The sequence below is a fragment of the Caretta caretta genome, chromosome 5 (genome assembly GCF_965140235.1).
Source record: "Caretta caretta isolate rCarCar2 chromosome 5, rCarCar1.hap1, whole genome shotgun sequence".
NCBI classification, from domain to species: domain Eukaryota; kingdom Metazoa; phylum Chordata; order Testudines; family Cheloniidae; genus Caretta; species Caretta caretta.
The window spans coordinates 1,652,284-1,663,632 of record NC_134210.1 but is presented as its reverse complement, the minus strand read 5'-3'; the positions used below and the strand labels follow the sequence as shown (position 1 = coordinate 1,663,632).

Sequence of the window (11,349 nt, the reverse complement as noted above, 5' to 3'; positions counted from 1 at the left end):
GAGCGGTGCTGGGAGACTCTCTGCCCTCAACACCATGGCCCTGGCAGGAGCACGCGGTCTTGCGGGCTGTGCCAGCTCGGCCAGGGGGTCGCTGGGCTGCTGTTCCCAAAGACACGGAGTCCAGTTGCCCTCCTGGCACAGGGTGCGCTCAGCCCACTCGGGGCCATCTGTAAATGGCTGGGGCTGGGCACAGCAGGCCGGGGAGGCCGGCGGGGAAGTGGAGCCCAGAGTCCTGGGTGACGGAGGAAGGCTGACAGGACATGGCGGGGGCTGGCGGCCGGTTCGGGGGGGCTGGGACCTGAGGGCAGGTCTAAGACCCGTCCAGGCCTGTAGTGGAGACACCCCCACACCGAGGGGCCATTTCTGTCACCCTCCTCTGAACCTTTCCGATTCGAATGTACCGGCTGGGGCTGGGGCTGGGGCGAGCAGGCCTGCCCGCCGCGTTCACGGGGTGGGGACAGGGGATTTCTACAGGGGCTTCATGGCATTTTCCCTCTTAATAACTAAACATTAAGCACGGGGGACCCTGCCCAGGCAGGCGCTAGGTGCCCTTGGGGGCAGGGCCCCACATGCCCTGGGGAGCCCCGTCCCGGCCAGGCTCTGGGATGTTGGGGGGCCTGCGGCTTGTCAGGTCAGAGGCTGAACCGGAGCAGAGGCTGGGGCAGGGGGCCGGGGAGTGGGGCCGGGGCAGGGGCCGGGAGGGAGCCGGGGACAGGGCAGAGGGACGGGAGGGAGCCGGGGAGCGGGGCTGGGGCCGGGAGGGAGCCGGGGAGCGGGGCTGGGGCCGGGAGGGAGCCGGGGAGCGGGGCTGGGGCCGGGAGGGAGCCGGGGAGCGGGGCTGGGGGCCGGGACGAGGGCCGGGAGGGAGCCGGGGAGCGGGGCTGGGGCAGGGGCAGGGGCCGGGAGGGAGCCGGGGAGCGGGGCTGGGGCCGGGAGGGAGCCGGGGAGCGGGGCTGGGGCCGGGAGGGAGCCGGGGAGCCGGGCTGGGGCAGGGGCAGGGGCCGGGAGGGAGCCGGGGAGCGGGGCTGGGGCAGGGGCCGGGAGGGAGCCGGGGAGCGGGGCTGGGGCAGGGGCCGGGAGGGAGCCGGGGAGCGGGGCTGGGGCAGGGGCAGGGGCAGGGAGGGAGCCGGGGAGCGGGGCTGGGGCAGGGAGGGAGCCGGGGAGCGGGGCTGGGGCAGGGGCAGGGAGGGAGCCGGGGAGCGGGGCTGGGGCCGGGAGGGAGCCGGGGAGCCGGGCTGGGGCCGGGGCAGGGGCAGGGAGGGAGCCGGGGAGCCGGGCTGGGGCAGGGGCCGGGAGGGGGCCGGGGAGCGGGGCTGGGGCCGGGAGGGGGCCGGGGAGCGGGGCTGGGGCAGGGGCAGGGGCCGGGAGGGAGCCGGGGAGCGGGGCTGGGGCAGGGGCAGGGGCAGGGAGGGAGCCGGGGAGCGGGGCTGGGGCAGGGGCAGGGGCCGGGAGGGAGCCGGGGAGCCGGGCTGGGGCAGGGGCAGGGGCAGGGAGGGAGCCGGGGAGCCGGGCTGGGGCCGGGAGGGAGCCGGGGAGCCGGGCTGGGGCCGGGAGGGAGCCGGGGAGCCGGGCTGGGGCCGGGAGGGAGCCGGGGAGCCGGGCTGGGGCAGGGGCAGGGGCCGGGAGGGAGCCGGGGAGCGGGGCTGGGGCAGGGGCAGGGGCCGGGAGGGAGCCGGGGAGCGGGGCTGGGGCTGGGGCAGGGGCCGGGAGGGAGCCGGGGAGCGGGGCTGGGGCAGGGGCAGGGGCCGGGAGGGAGCCGGGGAGCGGGGCTGGGGCTGGGGCAGGGGCTGGGAGGGAGCCGGGGAGCGGGGCTGGGGCCGGGAGGGAGCCGGGGAGCGGGGCTGGGGCAGGGGCAGGGGCCGGGAGGGAGCCGGGGAGCGGGGCTGGGGCAGGGGCAGGGGCCGGGAGGGAGCCGGGGAGCGGGGCTGGGGCCGGGAGGGAGCCGGGGAGCGGGGCTGGGGCAGGGGCAGGGGCAGGGGCCGGGAGGGAGCCGGGGAGCGGGGCAGGGGCCGGGAGGGAGCCGGGGAGCGGGGCTGGGGCAGGGGCAGGGGCCGGGAGGGAGCCGGGGAGCGGGGCTGGGGCTGGGGCAGGGGCAGGGGCAGGGGCCGGGAGGGAGCGGGGCTGGGGCAGGGGCAGGGGCCGGGAGGGAGCCGGGGAGCGGGGCTGGGGCTGGGGCAGGGGCAGGGGCCGGGAGGGAGCCGGGGAGCGCGGCAGCAGCGGACGGGGAGGCTGGTACCCAAGGAGTTAAGGGCTCGCCCCGCCCCGGCTCCGCCTCTCCGGTCCCCTCCGCTCTCAGGGCCGCGCTCGGAGCCGCAGAGAAGCGGAGACACGGAGCGGCGGAACCGAGCCCGGCCGGGCCCCTGGCGAGCCCGAGCTCCGCTGCGCCCCGGGGCTGCCCCCCGCCGGAGCGCCCTGCTCCCGATCCCCTGCCCCGGCTCCACCCGGGGCCCCGCCCCCACTCCGGCCATTGCCCCGGGCCTGCTGCAACCCCCCGGCCCCACCCCAGGGCATGACCCCCCCGTCCCCACCCCTCCCCAGGGGCTGCCCCCTCCCCTGCCCCTGCGCCTGGTGCCAAACTCCCCTGGATCCCCTCTGGTCCTGGGGCCCCTGAAGGCCCCCAGGCCCTGCGCCTGTCTGTGCCCCCGCCCGGGCAGGACACTGGGCTCCCAGCTGGGGGCGAGGGGAGCTGTGCCCAGGCAGGGGGCCGAGCCGAGCACTATGTGAATGGCTCTGGGGGTGCTCAGCGCGCCCGACATGGACTGGGAGAAGCTGAGCCGGCGGCCCGGGCTCTCCCTGCGGGTGGACCGGCTGGACGAGGGTGACGGGGAGCCTCTGGCCGCCTGGCAGGGCTGTGGGCGCCTCCGGCCCTCCTCATACCGGGCCCTGCGCAGCGCTGTCTCCACCCTGGCCCGCATCGACGACTTCTACTGCGAGAAGATCGGAGCCGGCTTCTTCTCCGAGGTCTTCAAGGTACGGGGACGGGCACCTGGGGACGGGCAGTGCGGGACGGGGACGGGCACCTGGGGACGGGCAGTGCGGGACGGAGACGGGCACCTGGGGACGGGCAGTGCGGGACGGGGACGGGCACCTGGGGACGGGCAGTGCGGGACGGGGACGGGCACCTGGGGACGGGCAGGGCGGGACAGGAACGGGCACCTGGGGACGGGCAGGGCGGGACGGGGACGGGCACCTGGGGACGGGCAGTGCGGGACGGGGACGGGCACCTGGGGACGGGCAGTGCGGGACGGGAACGGGCACCTGGGGACAGGCAGTGCGGGACGGGGACGGGCACCTGGGGACGGGCAGGGCAGGACGGACATGTGAGGATGGGCAGCATGGGATGGGGATGGGCACTTCAGGGACAGGGCAGGTGCATGGGTTGGGCACCTCAGAGGGGTAAGGGTTGGGTGCCATGGGGATGGGTGTTTGCGCAGGGTTCTGTGGAGACTGGCGCTTCAAAGGGGTGGGGCAGGTGCATGGGGATGGGAGGGCTCCATGGGGATGGCGCCTTGGAGGGGTGGGAAGCTGGGCAGTGTGGGGACCGCACATGGGGCAGGGACCATGGTTGCCTTGTGGCAGTTGCCTCTTCCTTGTCCTATGCCCCGGCTCAAGGCCTCTGGCTGGGGGTGGAGAGGGCCGGCTCAGCAACCTGTCAGAGCTGTTCCTCCCGTTCCTCTGGGCCATGGGCGCGTGGGCTGGGCTGTGGGCCAGGGGCTAGAAGATAGGAGGGTGGGTACCAGTGGGCACCAGCCGTGGGGGCTGGGTGCCAGGGAGCGCCGGCCATTGGGCTATTGTGGGGACACCCCACTCCCTCTCCCAGGTCCCTGGCACAGCTTCCCCCAGGCTCCTGCTGGCCTCTGGTCTTCGGGCCTTGGCCCTGGCATTTGGCCAGGTATGGAGTTCAGCAAGGCTGGTCGGCGTGGCCGGGAGAACCCTGAACCCCGCACCTCGTCTCCAGGACAGTGGCTTTCCCCTCCCCCACCCAAACCTGGGAGCCCAGGGTCCCTGGCGCGGGGACCTGGGTCAGGCGGCTCTGCTGTGGGCAGTGCTTCCCCTCTGCAAACCCAGAGCAACCTCACCTCGGGGCTCTGGGACGCGCCAGACACCACACGCTCTTTGCTGGGCCCTGGGCTCTTAGGCACCACAGGGCCTGGGCACAAGGAGGGGGCTTTGTTAGCTGGGGTGTCCCGTCCCCTTGGGTCTCGGGTGCTTCAGAAGCCCTCCCTTGCTGAGCTCCTGAGTGTGTGTGGGGGTGTCGGGACTCCCAGGGCAGAGGAGCAGTGTGTGTGTCCGCCCAGCCGCAGGGGAGGGGGCTGCAGTGGCTGAGCTGTGGGGGCCCCTGCCCCGGGCTCCCAGGGCAGAGGGCTGGCAGCTGGGGCCGGAGCACAGGATTGTGTGTCGCAGGGTGTGGGGCGTGTCCAGGCTGTTTACAGCTGTAGGGACAGTGGGAAGCCAAGCCAGGAAGCTCTGGGTGTGAGCGGAGCCCATGGGGCCGAGTGGGGGACAGGGGGTCCCTTGTAATTCTGTGGGGCAGGTCAGGGAAGAGCGACGTCTTTGCACCTCAGTACGGCAGCTTAGCGGGGTGCAGCTGTGGGCCCAGGTGGCGTTGGGCAGAATGGGATGGGGGTGCTGGGCCCATCGATGACCTGGGTCCCACCCACTGTTGAGCGCGGTGGCGGGGCCAGTCGCGGGCAGGGCGCTGGACCTTCCGTCTGCCTGCCGGGGGTACAGGGGAAGGCTAGTGCCCAGGGTGCCGGGGGGCAGCTGGCATCGCCGTCCCGCGTGATGGCTGGGGCTTGGGGAAGCAGTTTGATTATCGAATCGCAGTCCAGCAGAGGGGCCCTGACGCTGGCTGTGGTGGTGTGTCTGTGCCGTGGGCTGCAGGGAGTCGGGCCCTGCCCCTGTGGTTCCAGAGCTCATCAGGCCAGGGGCCGTGGGGCCGGGGTCGTGCCTGCCGCGGGGGCCGTGGGGCCGGGGTCGTGCCCGCCGCGGGGTTTCTGGAGGGGGGAGCGGCAGGGTCTGGCCTGGGCTCTCCGCACAGCCTGTCTCACGGCCACAGGGCCCTGCTCGTTTTCACAGCAGCTGTCCTGGTGCGGTGTGGGGAGGGGCCGCTGGGGGCGGGAGGCTCCTTCTCTGCCCCTCCCTCCGCAGAGGAGCCTGCAAGCGTGTGCCTGCCCGGCTGCCAGAGACGGTTTGGCAGCGTATGGCACGAGGTGTTCGAGGCGCCCACGGGTCGTGGGCAGGTAACATCCTCCCCCCCATGCCTGGCCCCATGCGGCTTCATCCCTGGGGTCCTTTCAGGGGGGAGCAGAGCTGAGAGGGGCTCCCCAGGGTGCTTGTGGGTGCTGCCCAGCATGACAGCGCGAGCTCCAGCTCCCATTTGCAGCTCTCCGGTGGGGCGCGGGGTCAGCCTGGGTCCCAGGGAGCTCGCTAGCTCCATGCCTGGAAGAGCCCCCTGAAGGTCCCCCTGCCCCTGCCCCCTGCTGTGGCCTTGGCACCTGGGGCCGGTTTGCAGGGATCTGGGTCTGGCGTGCTTTCCCCGCCCCAGGGCCCCGCAGGAGGGCTGGCTGCCGTGGGGAGCAGCTGCTGCCTTGGTGACGCTGGCCGTCCCCGCGAGAGGCTGGCCCAGGCAGGCTAAGGGTGGCATTCAACAGAGCCAGGCGGGCGGTTGGCTGCTCAGGGAATACGGCTCCATCTAATAACGACTCTCCTGCCAGCCGGCGGGATCCACACCCCCTGCGCCCGCAGCCGGCGGGATCTGCGCCCCCAGCCGGCGGGATACACGTGCCCTGCGCCCCCTGCCGGGGGTTCGGGTGGCAGCGGCGGGGGAGGGGCAGGGGGTTCGGGTGGCAGCGGCAGGGGAAGGGCCGGGGGTTAGGGTGTCAGTGGCAGGGGAAGGGCCGGGGGTTCGGGTGGCAGCGGCGGGGGAGGGCCGGGGGTTCGGGTGGCAGCGGCGGGGGAGGGGCAGGGGTTAGGGTGTCAGCGGCGGGGGAAGGGCCGGGGGTTCGGGTGGCAGCGGCGGGGGAGGGGCAGGTGGTTAGGGTGGCAGCGGCGGGGGAGGGGCAGGTGGTTAGGGTGGCAGCGGCGGGGGAGGGGCAGGGGGTTAGGGTGGCAGCGGCGGGGGAGGGGCAGGTGGTTAGGGTGGCAGCGGCGGGGAAAGGGCCGGGGGTTCGGGTGACAGCGGCGGGGGAAGGGACAGGGGTTTAGGGTGGCAACAGCGGGGGAAGGGCACAGTTGGGGGTGGGCAGCAGCGGGGGAAGGGCAGGGGGTTCGGGTGGCAGCGTTGGGGGAAGGGCCAGGGGTTCGGGTGGCAGCGGCGGGGGAGGGGCAGGGGTTCGGGTGTCAGCGGCGGGGGAGGGGCAGGGGTTAGGGTGTCAGCGGCGGGGGAGGGGCAGGTGGTTAGGGTGGCAGCGGCGGGGGAGGGGCAGGTGGTTAGGGTGGCAGCGGCGGGGGAGGGGCAGGGGGTTAGGGTGACAGCGGCGGGGGAGGGGCAGGTGGTTAGGGTGGCAGCGGCGGGGGAAGGGCCGGGGGTTCGGGTGACAGCGGTGGGGGAAGGGACAGGGGTTTAGGGTGGCAACAGCGGGGGAAGGGCGCAGTTGGGGGTGGGCAGCGTTGGGGGAAGGGCAGGGGGTTCGGGTGGCAGCGTTGGGGGAAGGGCCGGGGGTTCGGGTGGCAGCGGCGGGGGAAGGGACAGGGGTTTAGGGTGTCAGCAGCGGGGGAAGGGACAGGGGTTTAGGGTGTCAGCAGCGGGGGAAGGGCCGGGGGTTCGGGTGGCAGCGGCGGGGGAAGGGCCGGGTGTTCGGGTGGCAGCGGCGGGGGAAGGGACAGGGGTTTAGGGTGTCAGCGGCGGGGGAAGGGCCGGGGGTTCGGGTGGCAGCGGCGGGGGAAGGGCCGGGGGTTCGGGTGGCAGCGGCGGGGGAAGGGCCGGGGGTTCGGGTGGCAGCGTTGGGGGAAGGGCCGGGGGTTTGGGTGGCAGCGGCGGGGGAAGGGCCGGGGGTTTGGGTGGCAGCGGCGGGGGAAGGGCCGGGGGTTTGGGTGGCAGCGTTGGGGGAAGGGCCGGGGGTTCGGGTGGCAGCGTTGGGGGAAGGGCGGCTGGTCGGCGTTCAGTGTGCGGTGGGGAGGTGTCGTTCCATACCACGGGGGTCCTGGCTTAGTACAGCTGGGGAATCTCACCTGTTACCCCTGTGCTGAGCCCAGTCCCTGGTTGGACCAAAGCCCCCTCCAGAAGGGCTCCGGCGTGGATCGGCAACCCGAGCCGGGGAGTCCCTGGTCGTCTGTGCCAGCGGGAACCACCTCCCTGGCACGCATTTGGGTCTTGTTTATAATGTGCATTACTTTGGCCTCAGCTTCCAGCCCTTTGTCTCTCACTCGTCGTTTTCACCAGTGCTGGAATAATTTGTAACAGCAGCGAGGAGTCCTTGTGGTACCTTAGAGACTACCCAATTTGTCTGAGCACAAGCTTTCATGAGCTACAGCTCACTTCATCGGCTGCATGCAGTGGAAAATAATTTGTGTGTCTCTTCTCTGCACCTCTCCAAGTGTTCAACGTCTTTTTAATACTATGGCAGCCAGAGCTGGACGCAGGATCCAGCATCCGTCTCAGCAGCGCTGTGTATGGAGGTAAAATCCCCCCGCTCCTGCTCATACAGCCCCGGGCTCACCTTAGCCCTTTGCAGCAGAGCATCGCGCTGGAAGCGTTTGTTCTCTTCCTCATCCACTGTGGGCCCCGGATCCTTTTTCGAGTCGCTGTTTGCGTTTGGCTGTTTTAAACCCCATGTTGTTTGAATGGGCCCAGCTTAGCGAGTGTCACCCTGTCCTCATTACTTGCTGCCCCACCCATCTGGCTGCTCTCCACAGATCTCCCCAGATTGCTGATGACAGTAATAATCCCTGGCCTTTTCCTCAGTAGCTCTGCACAAAGGAGGGCAGGATCAGTCTCCAGTTTTACAGGTGGAGAAATCGAGGCACAGGGCAGGGAAGCGACTTGTCCCAGGTCACACAGCAGGCCAGTGGCCAAGCTCAGGCTAGAACCCAGCTCTCCTGAGACCCAGCCCAGTGCACTATTCCAGTATTCTAGCCACTTGGCCAGGCCACCTCTTACAGTGACTAGTGTCAGGCATAGTACCAATCCCAGCAGAACCCCACTAGAAACACCCCCGTTCAGTGATTCCCCATCAGTGACCGCTTCTTGAGATCCATCAGTTAGCCAGTCCTTAAGCTATTTAGCATGTGCCTTATTGATAGTGTACACTGCTCGTTTTTAACCAGAATGTCACACACCTTCCAACAGTCTGTTCCATCCTTCGTTAACTTGGAATCTCATCAAAGGATGAAATCAGATATGGTTGACAAGACCTGTTTTCCATAAAACCTGTTTTCCTGTCTTTCCATTCTTTGTCACTTGAATCCCATATCAGTTTTTCCATTATTTTGTCTGGGATTTATGTCAGGCTAACCAGCCTATTGTTACCCGGGTCATCCTGCTTGAGCTTTTTGAATATTGATGCAACATTAGCACTTCTCCAGTGTTCCGAATTTTCCCCAGTATTCTGGGATTTATTAAACATTTATCATCAGCAGGCCAACTCTTTTAGGACTCTTGGGTGCAAGTTACCAAGACCGCTGATTTAAAAATGTTTATCCCTAGTAGATGTTGTCTAACATCATCTTCAGTTCCTACTGGACTGGGTAGTACTTCATTCTTGTGTGATATGAGTACATCATCCTGCTTCTTTCCAAATACAGAACAGAGATATTTTTGAATGCTTCTTCATTTTCTGTGTCATTGTGAAAAACTTTGCCATCTCCATCTAATAATGGGCCTCTGCCATTGCTAGGGTTTCTTTTATTCCTGACATACCTTAAAAAAACCCTCCTTTTTATTGTCCTTGGCCCAGCCAGCCATGGATATTTTCCCTGATGTCTTCAGCTTCCCTTATCAATTTTCCATTCTGCATAACTTCTCATTTATATCAGTTGCAATCTGCTTGCCCCCATTCCCGTTCTGTTCCTCTTAGTTCCATTTGTTAGATATTGCTTTTTTATTTCTAATTGCTGCCTTCGCATCGTGTCTGAACCTGGATGGGTTTTAGCCCATGTTGGGAACATGCCTAGAGCCTGAGGGGCAGACTGGCCCCCATGCCTAAGCACATAAGGATCCCTGGCCGTTAGGGTCAGGAATGCATGCTGGGGCGTGTGTCCATATTGCAGCTAACAGCTACCTGCCATGTTGCAGAACCCCATGGCTCATGCTCTGGGACCCAGTGAGGGCCGGGGGGCACAGCGCAGCTGCAGGAGTTCCAGTTCCCCAGAGCCTGGCCGTGCCCAGAGGAGGTGCTGAATGCCAGAGCCCAGAGAGGCTAACCTGGAGCATGGCAAGCGGCTGGTAACCATGGGGATGGGAGGGCAAGGTGCCCGCAGCACCGAAGGGCCCAAGGCAGTGCTGAGCCCAGGCATGGAGACTTGTGAGCAAAGAAGGCTGGCAGGGGAGCCACAGGCTGCTGACGGGGATCCCGCACTCGGGCTCCATCCTAGCAGGCCGGATCCGCCTGGCCCTTGGGTGCGACACTTGGACCCGGGCGACTCCGGTGCGCCTCCCAGCTGGGGCGTAGAGCCAGGCCCCCAGAGACCTGCCACCCTGCGCCCGAGTGCGCTCTGTGTCCATCCATGGCGAGTGGGCAGGTTCCCTGGAATCCGCCTGCTGTCCAGTCACCGGCTGTTGGAGCAGGTCTCCCCGCGCCCCCGGGGGCAGGACTGTCCCGTCTTGCAGGAGGAGGGGGTTGAGGCAGGGACAGGCCCCGGGTGCAGAGGGGGAGGTAGAGCATGGCCCCCAGGCTTGTGCCTAGGCAGTTAAGCCCTGCTGGGATGGCACCTTGCTGGGCTCTGCTGGGGAGAAGGGGACTGATCCCTGGGGAAGCGGGGGCCAGGCTGCGGCTCATGGGCCGTCTGCTCGCTCTCATTAACGTTCTCGTTAATCATTTCTAATGTCTGCTGCCAGGGCAGCTCAGCTCCCTGCTGCCCGGGTGGCGTGGCAGGGGATGGATCTTGGAGCTAGCGTGTGCCGGGGGCCCGGTGCTGGCGTCCAAGTGCTGGATGAACTAGAGCGGGTAGCCAGTGCTGTGGGGGTGGGGGGAGTCGCTGGGTGCCAGGCCGGGGGCACTGGGTGCCAGGCGGGTGTCACGTAGGGAGGAGCAGAAGGGCCCATCCAGCCCTGTGGGTGGCGGGCAGGACCAGGCTGCCTGCCCGTCACCCAGAGCAGGGCCGCATGTGCTTGCCCGGCAGAGCTCAGCTCTGGGGAATGTGCCGGGATTCCAGGGCATGGTGCCACCGCATGGGGAGGCGAGGGCGGGTGGCGTAGCTTATCTCTGCCCCCCCCGTCCCCTCCCCGCCACCCGCGCTGTGGGCTGCAAGGGATCAGGCAGCCTGCCTACAAGGGCTCTGCCCGCGGCTCCCATCTCGCGGGGCTGCCCCTGCTGAAGGCTGTCCCGGGGCGGAGGGTGCATTAGACCCTGGTCGTGCCTGGCCGGGGCTGCCTGTTCCCTGATGTTGCCCACTGGGGAGTGAGCATGCAGCTGGGGGAGCCTTGTCTCTGCACACGGCCACAGCACCCCCCAGTGGGGAAGTGTGGGGAGGGAGCTGGAGTTGCAGGACCCAGCGATGGCCCTGGGGTTTCCTCTCTCTGGGGGCCATGCTGAGGTGGGCCCTGACGGGTGAGGTGCCCCCATGGTCCTGGGTAGCAGGGGCTTGGGGGCCTAGCGGGTGTGGGGCCCAGCTGGAGCTGTAACTGAGCTGGGGTGCCAGACAGAGGAGGTGCCCCGATGCCAGTGGGCAGGTGCAGGGAATGGGGGTCAGGCAGCCCCGCTAGGGGCACCCGAACCCTGGCTGCTCCCTGGAGCTGAGCCTGGGCCGGGGGGTGCTGCGGCCACGCCCCACGCTCCCGGCACAGCCGAGCAGGGCGCCAGCCGCCGACTGCAGCCGTGTGTGGGAGGCTGGCTGCACGTACACCGCTTAACCCCTTCACCACTGGCCCAGGGTGCCCGCGGGCTGGGGGGGTCATGCTGGGGGCCCTGGGGCAGGGAACGGTAGTGATGTGCTAGGTGTGCGGGAGCTGCATGGAGAGGGGTTTCTGGGGGGCCCGGCTGGTCGCTGGGTACCGGGGGGGGAGCAGAATGTGGGGGGGGAGCTGGCCTCCCCAAGGTAGGGTTTGGCAGCCCCTCAGGCAGCCAGCTGGGAAGAGGCGCTCGACATGGGGTCCTGGGGAGGGTCTCCCACGTTTTAGTGAGGGAGGGGGAGGGGCAGGAGCTGCCTCGGCTCAGTGTGTTCACGGGGTGCCTGGGGAGCCTTCTCCTG

General features: G+C 68.6%; 1 protein-coding gene across 1 annotated transcript in view; it reads left to right on the top strand.

The window, feature by feature from the left end:
* The first annotated feature begins 2,213 nt into the window (after positions 1 to 2,213).
* Positions 2,214 to 11,349, top strand: part of TESK1 (testis associated actin remodelling kinase 1) — a 30,107-nt gene continuing 20,971 nt past the window's right edge. Inside the window, exon 1 of the mRNA XM_048834691.2 lies at positions 2,214 to 2,970. Coding sequence (XP_048690648.1) covers positions 2,725 to 2,970 — 246 coding nt within the window. The 5' untranslated portion in view covers positions 2,214 to 2,724. The remainder of the gene's footprint in view (positions 2,971 to 11,349) is intronic.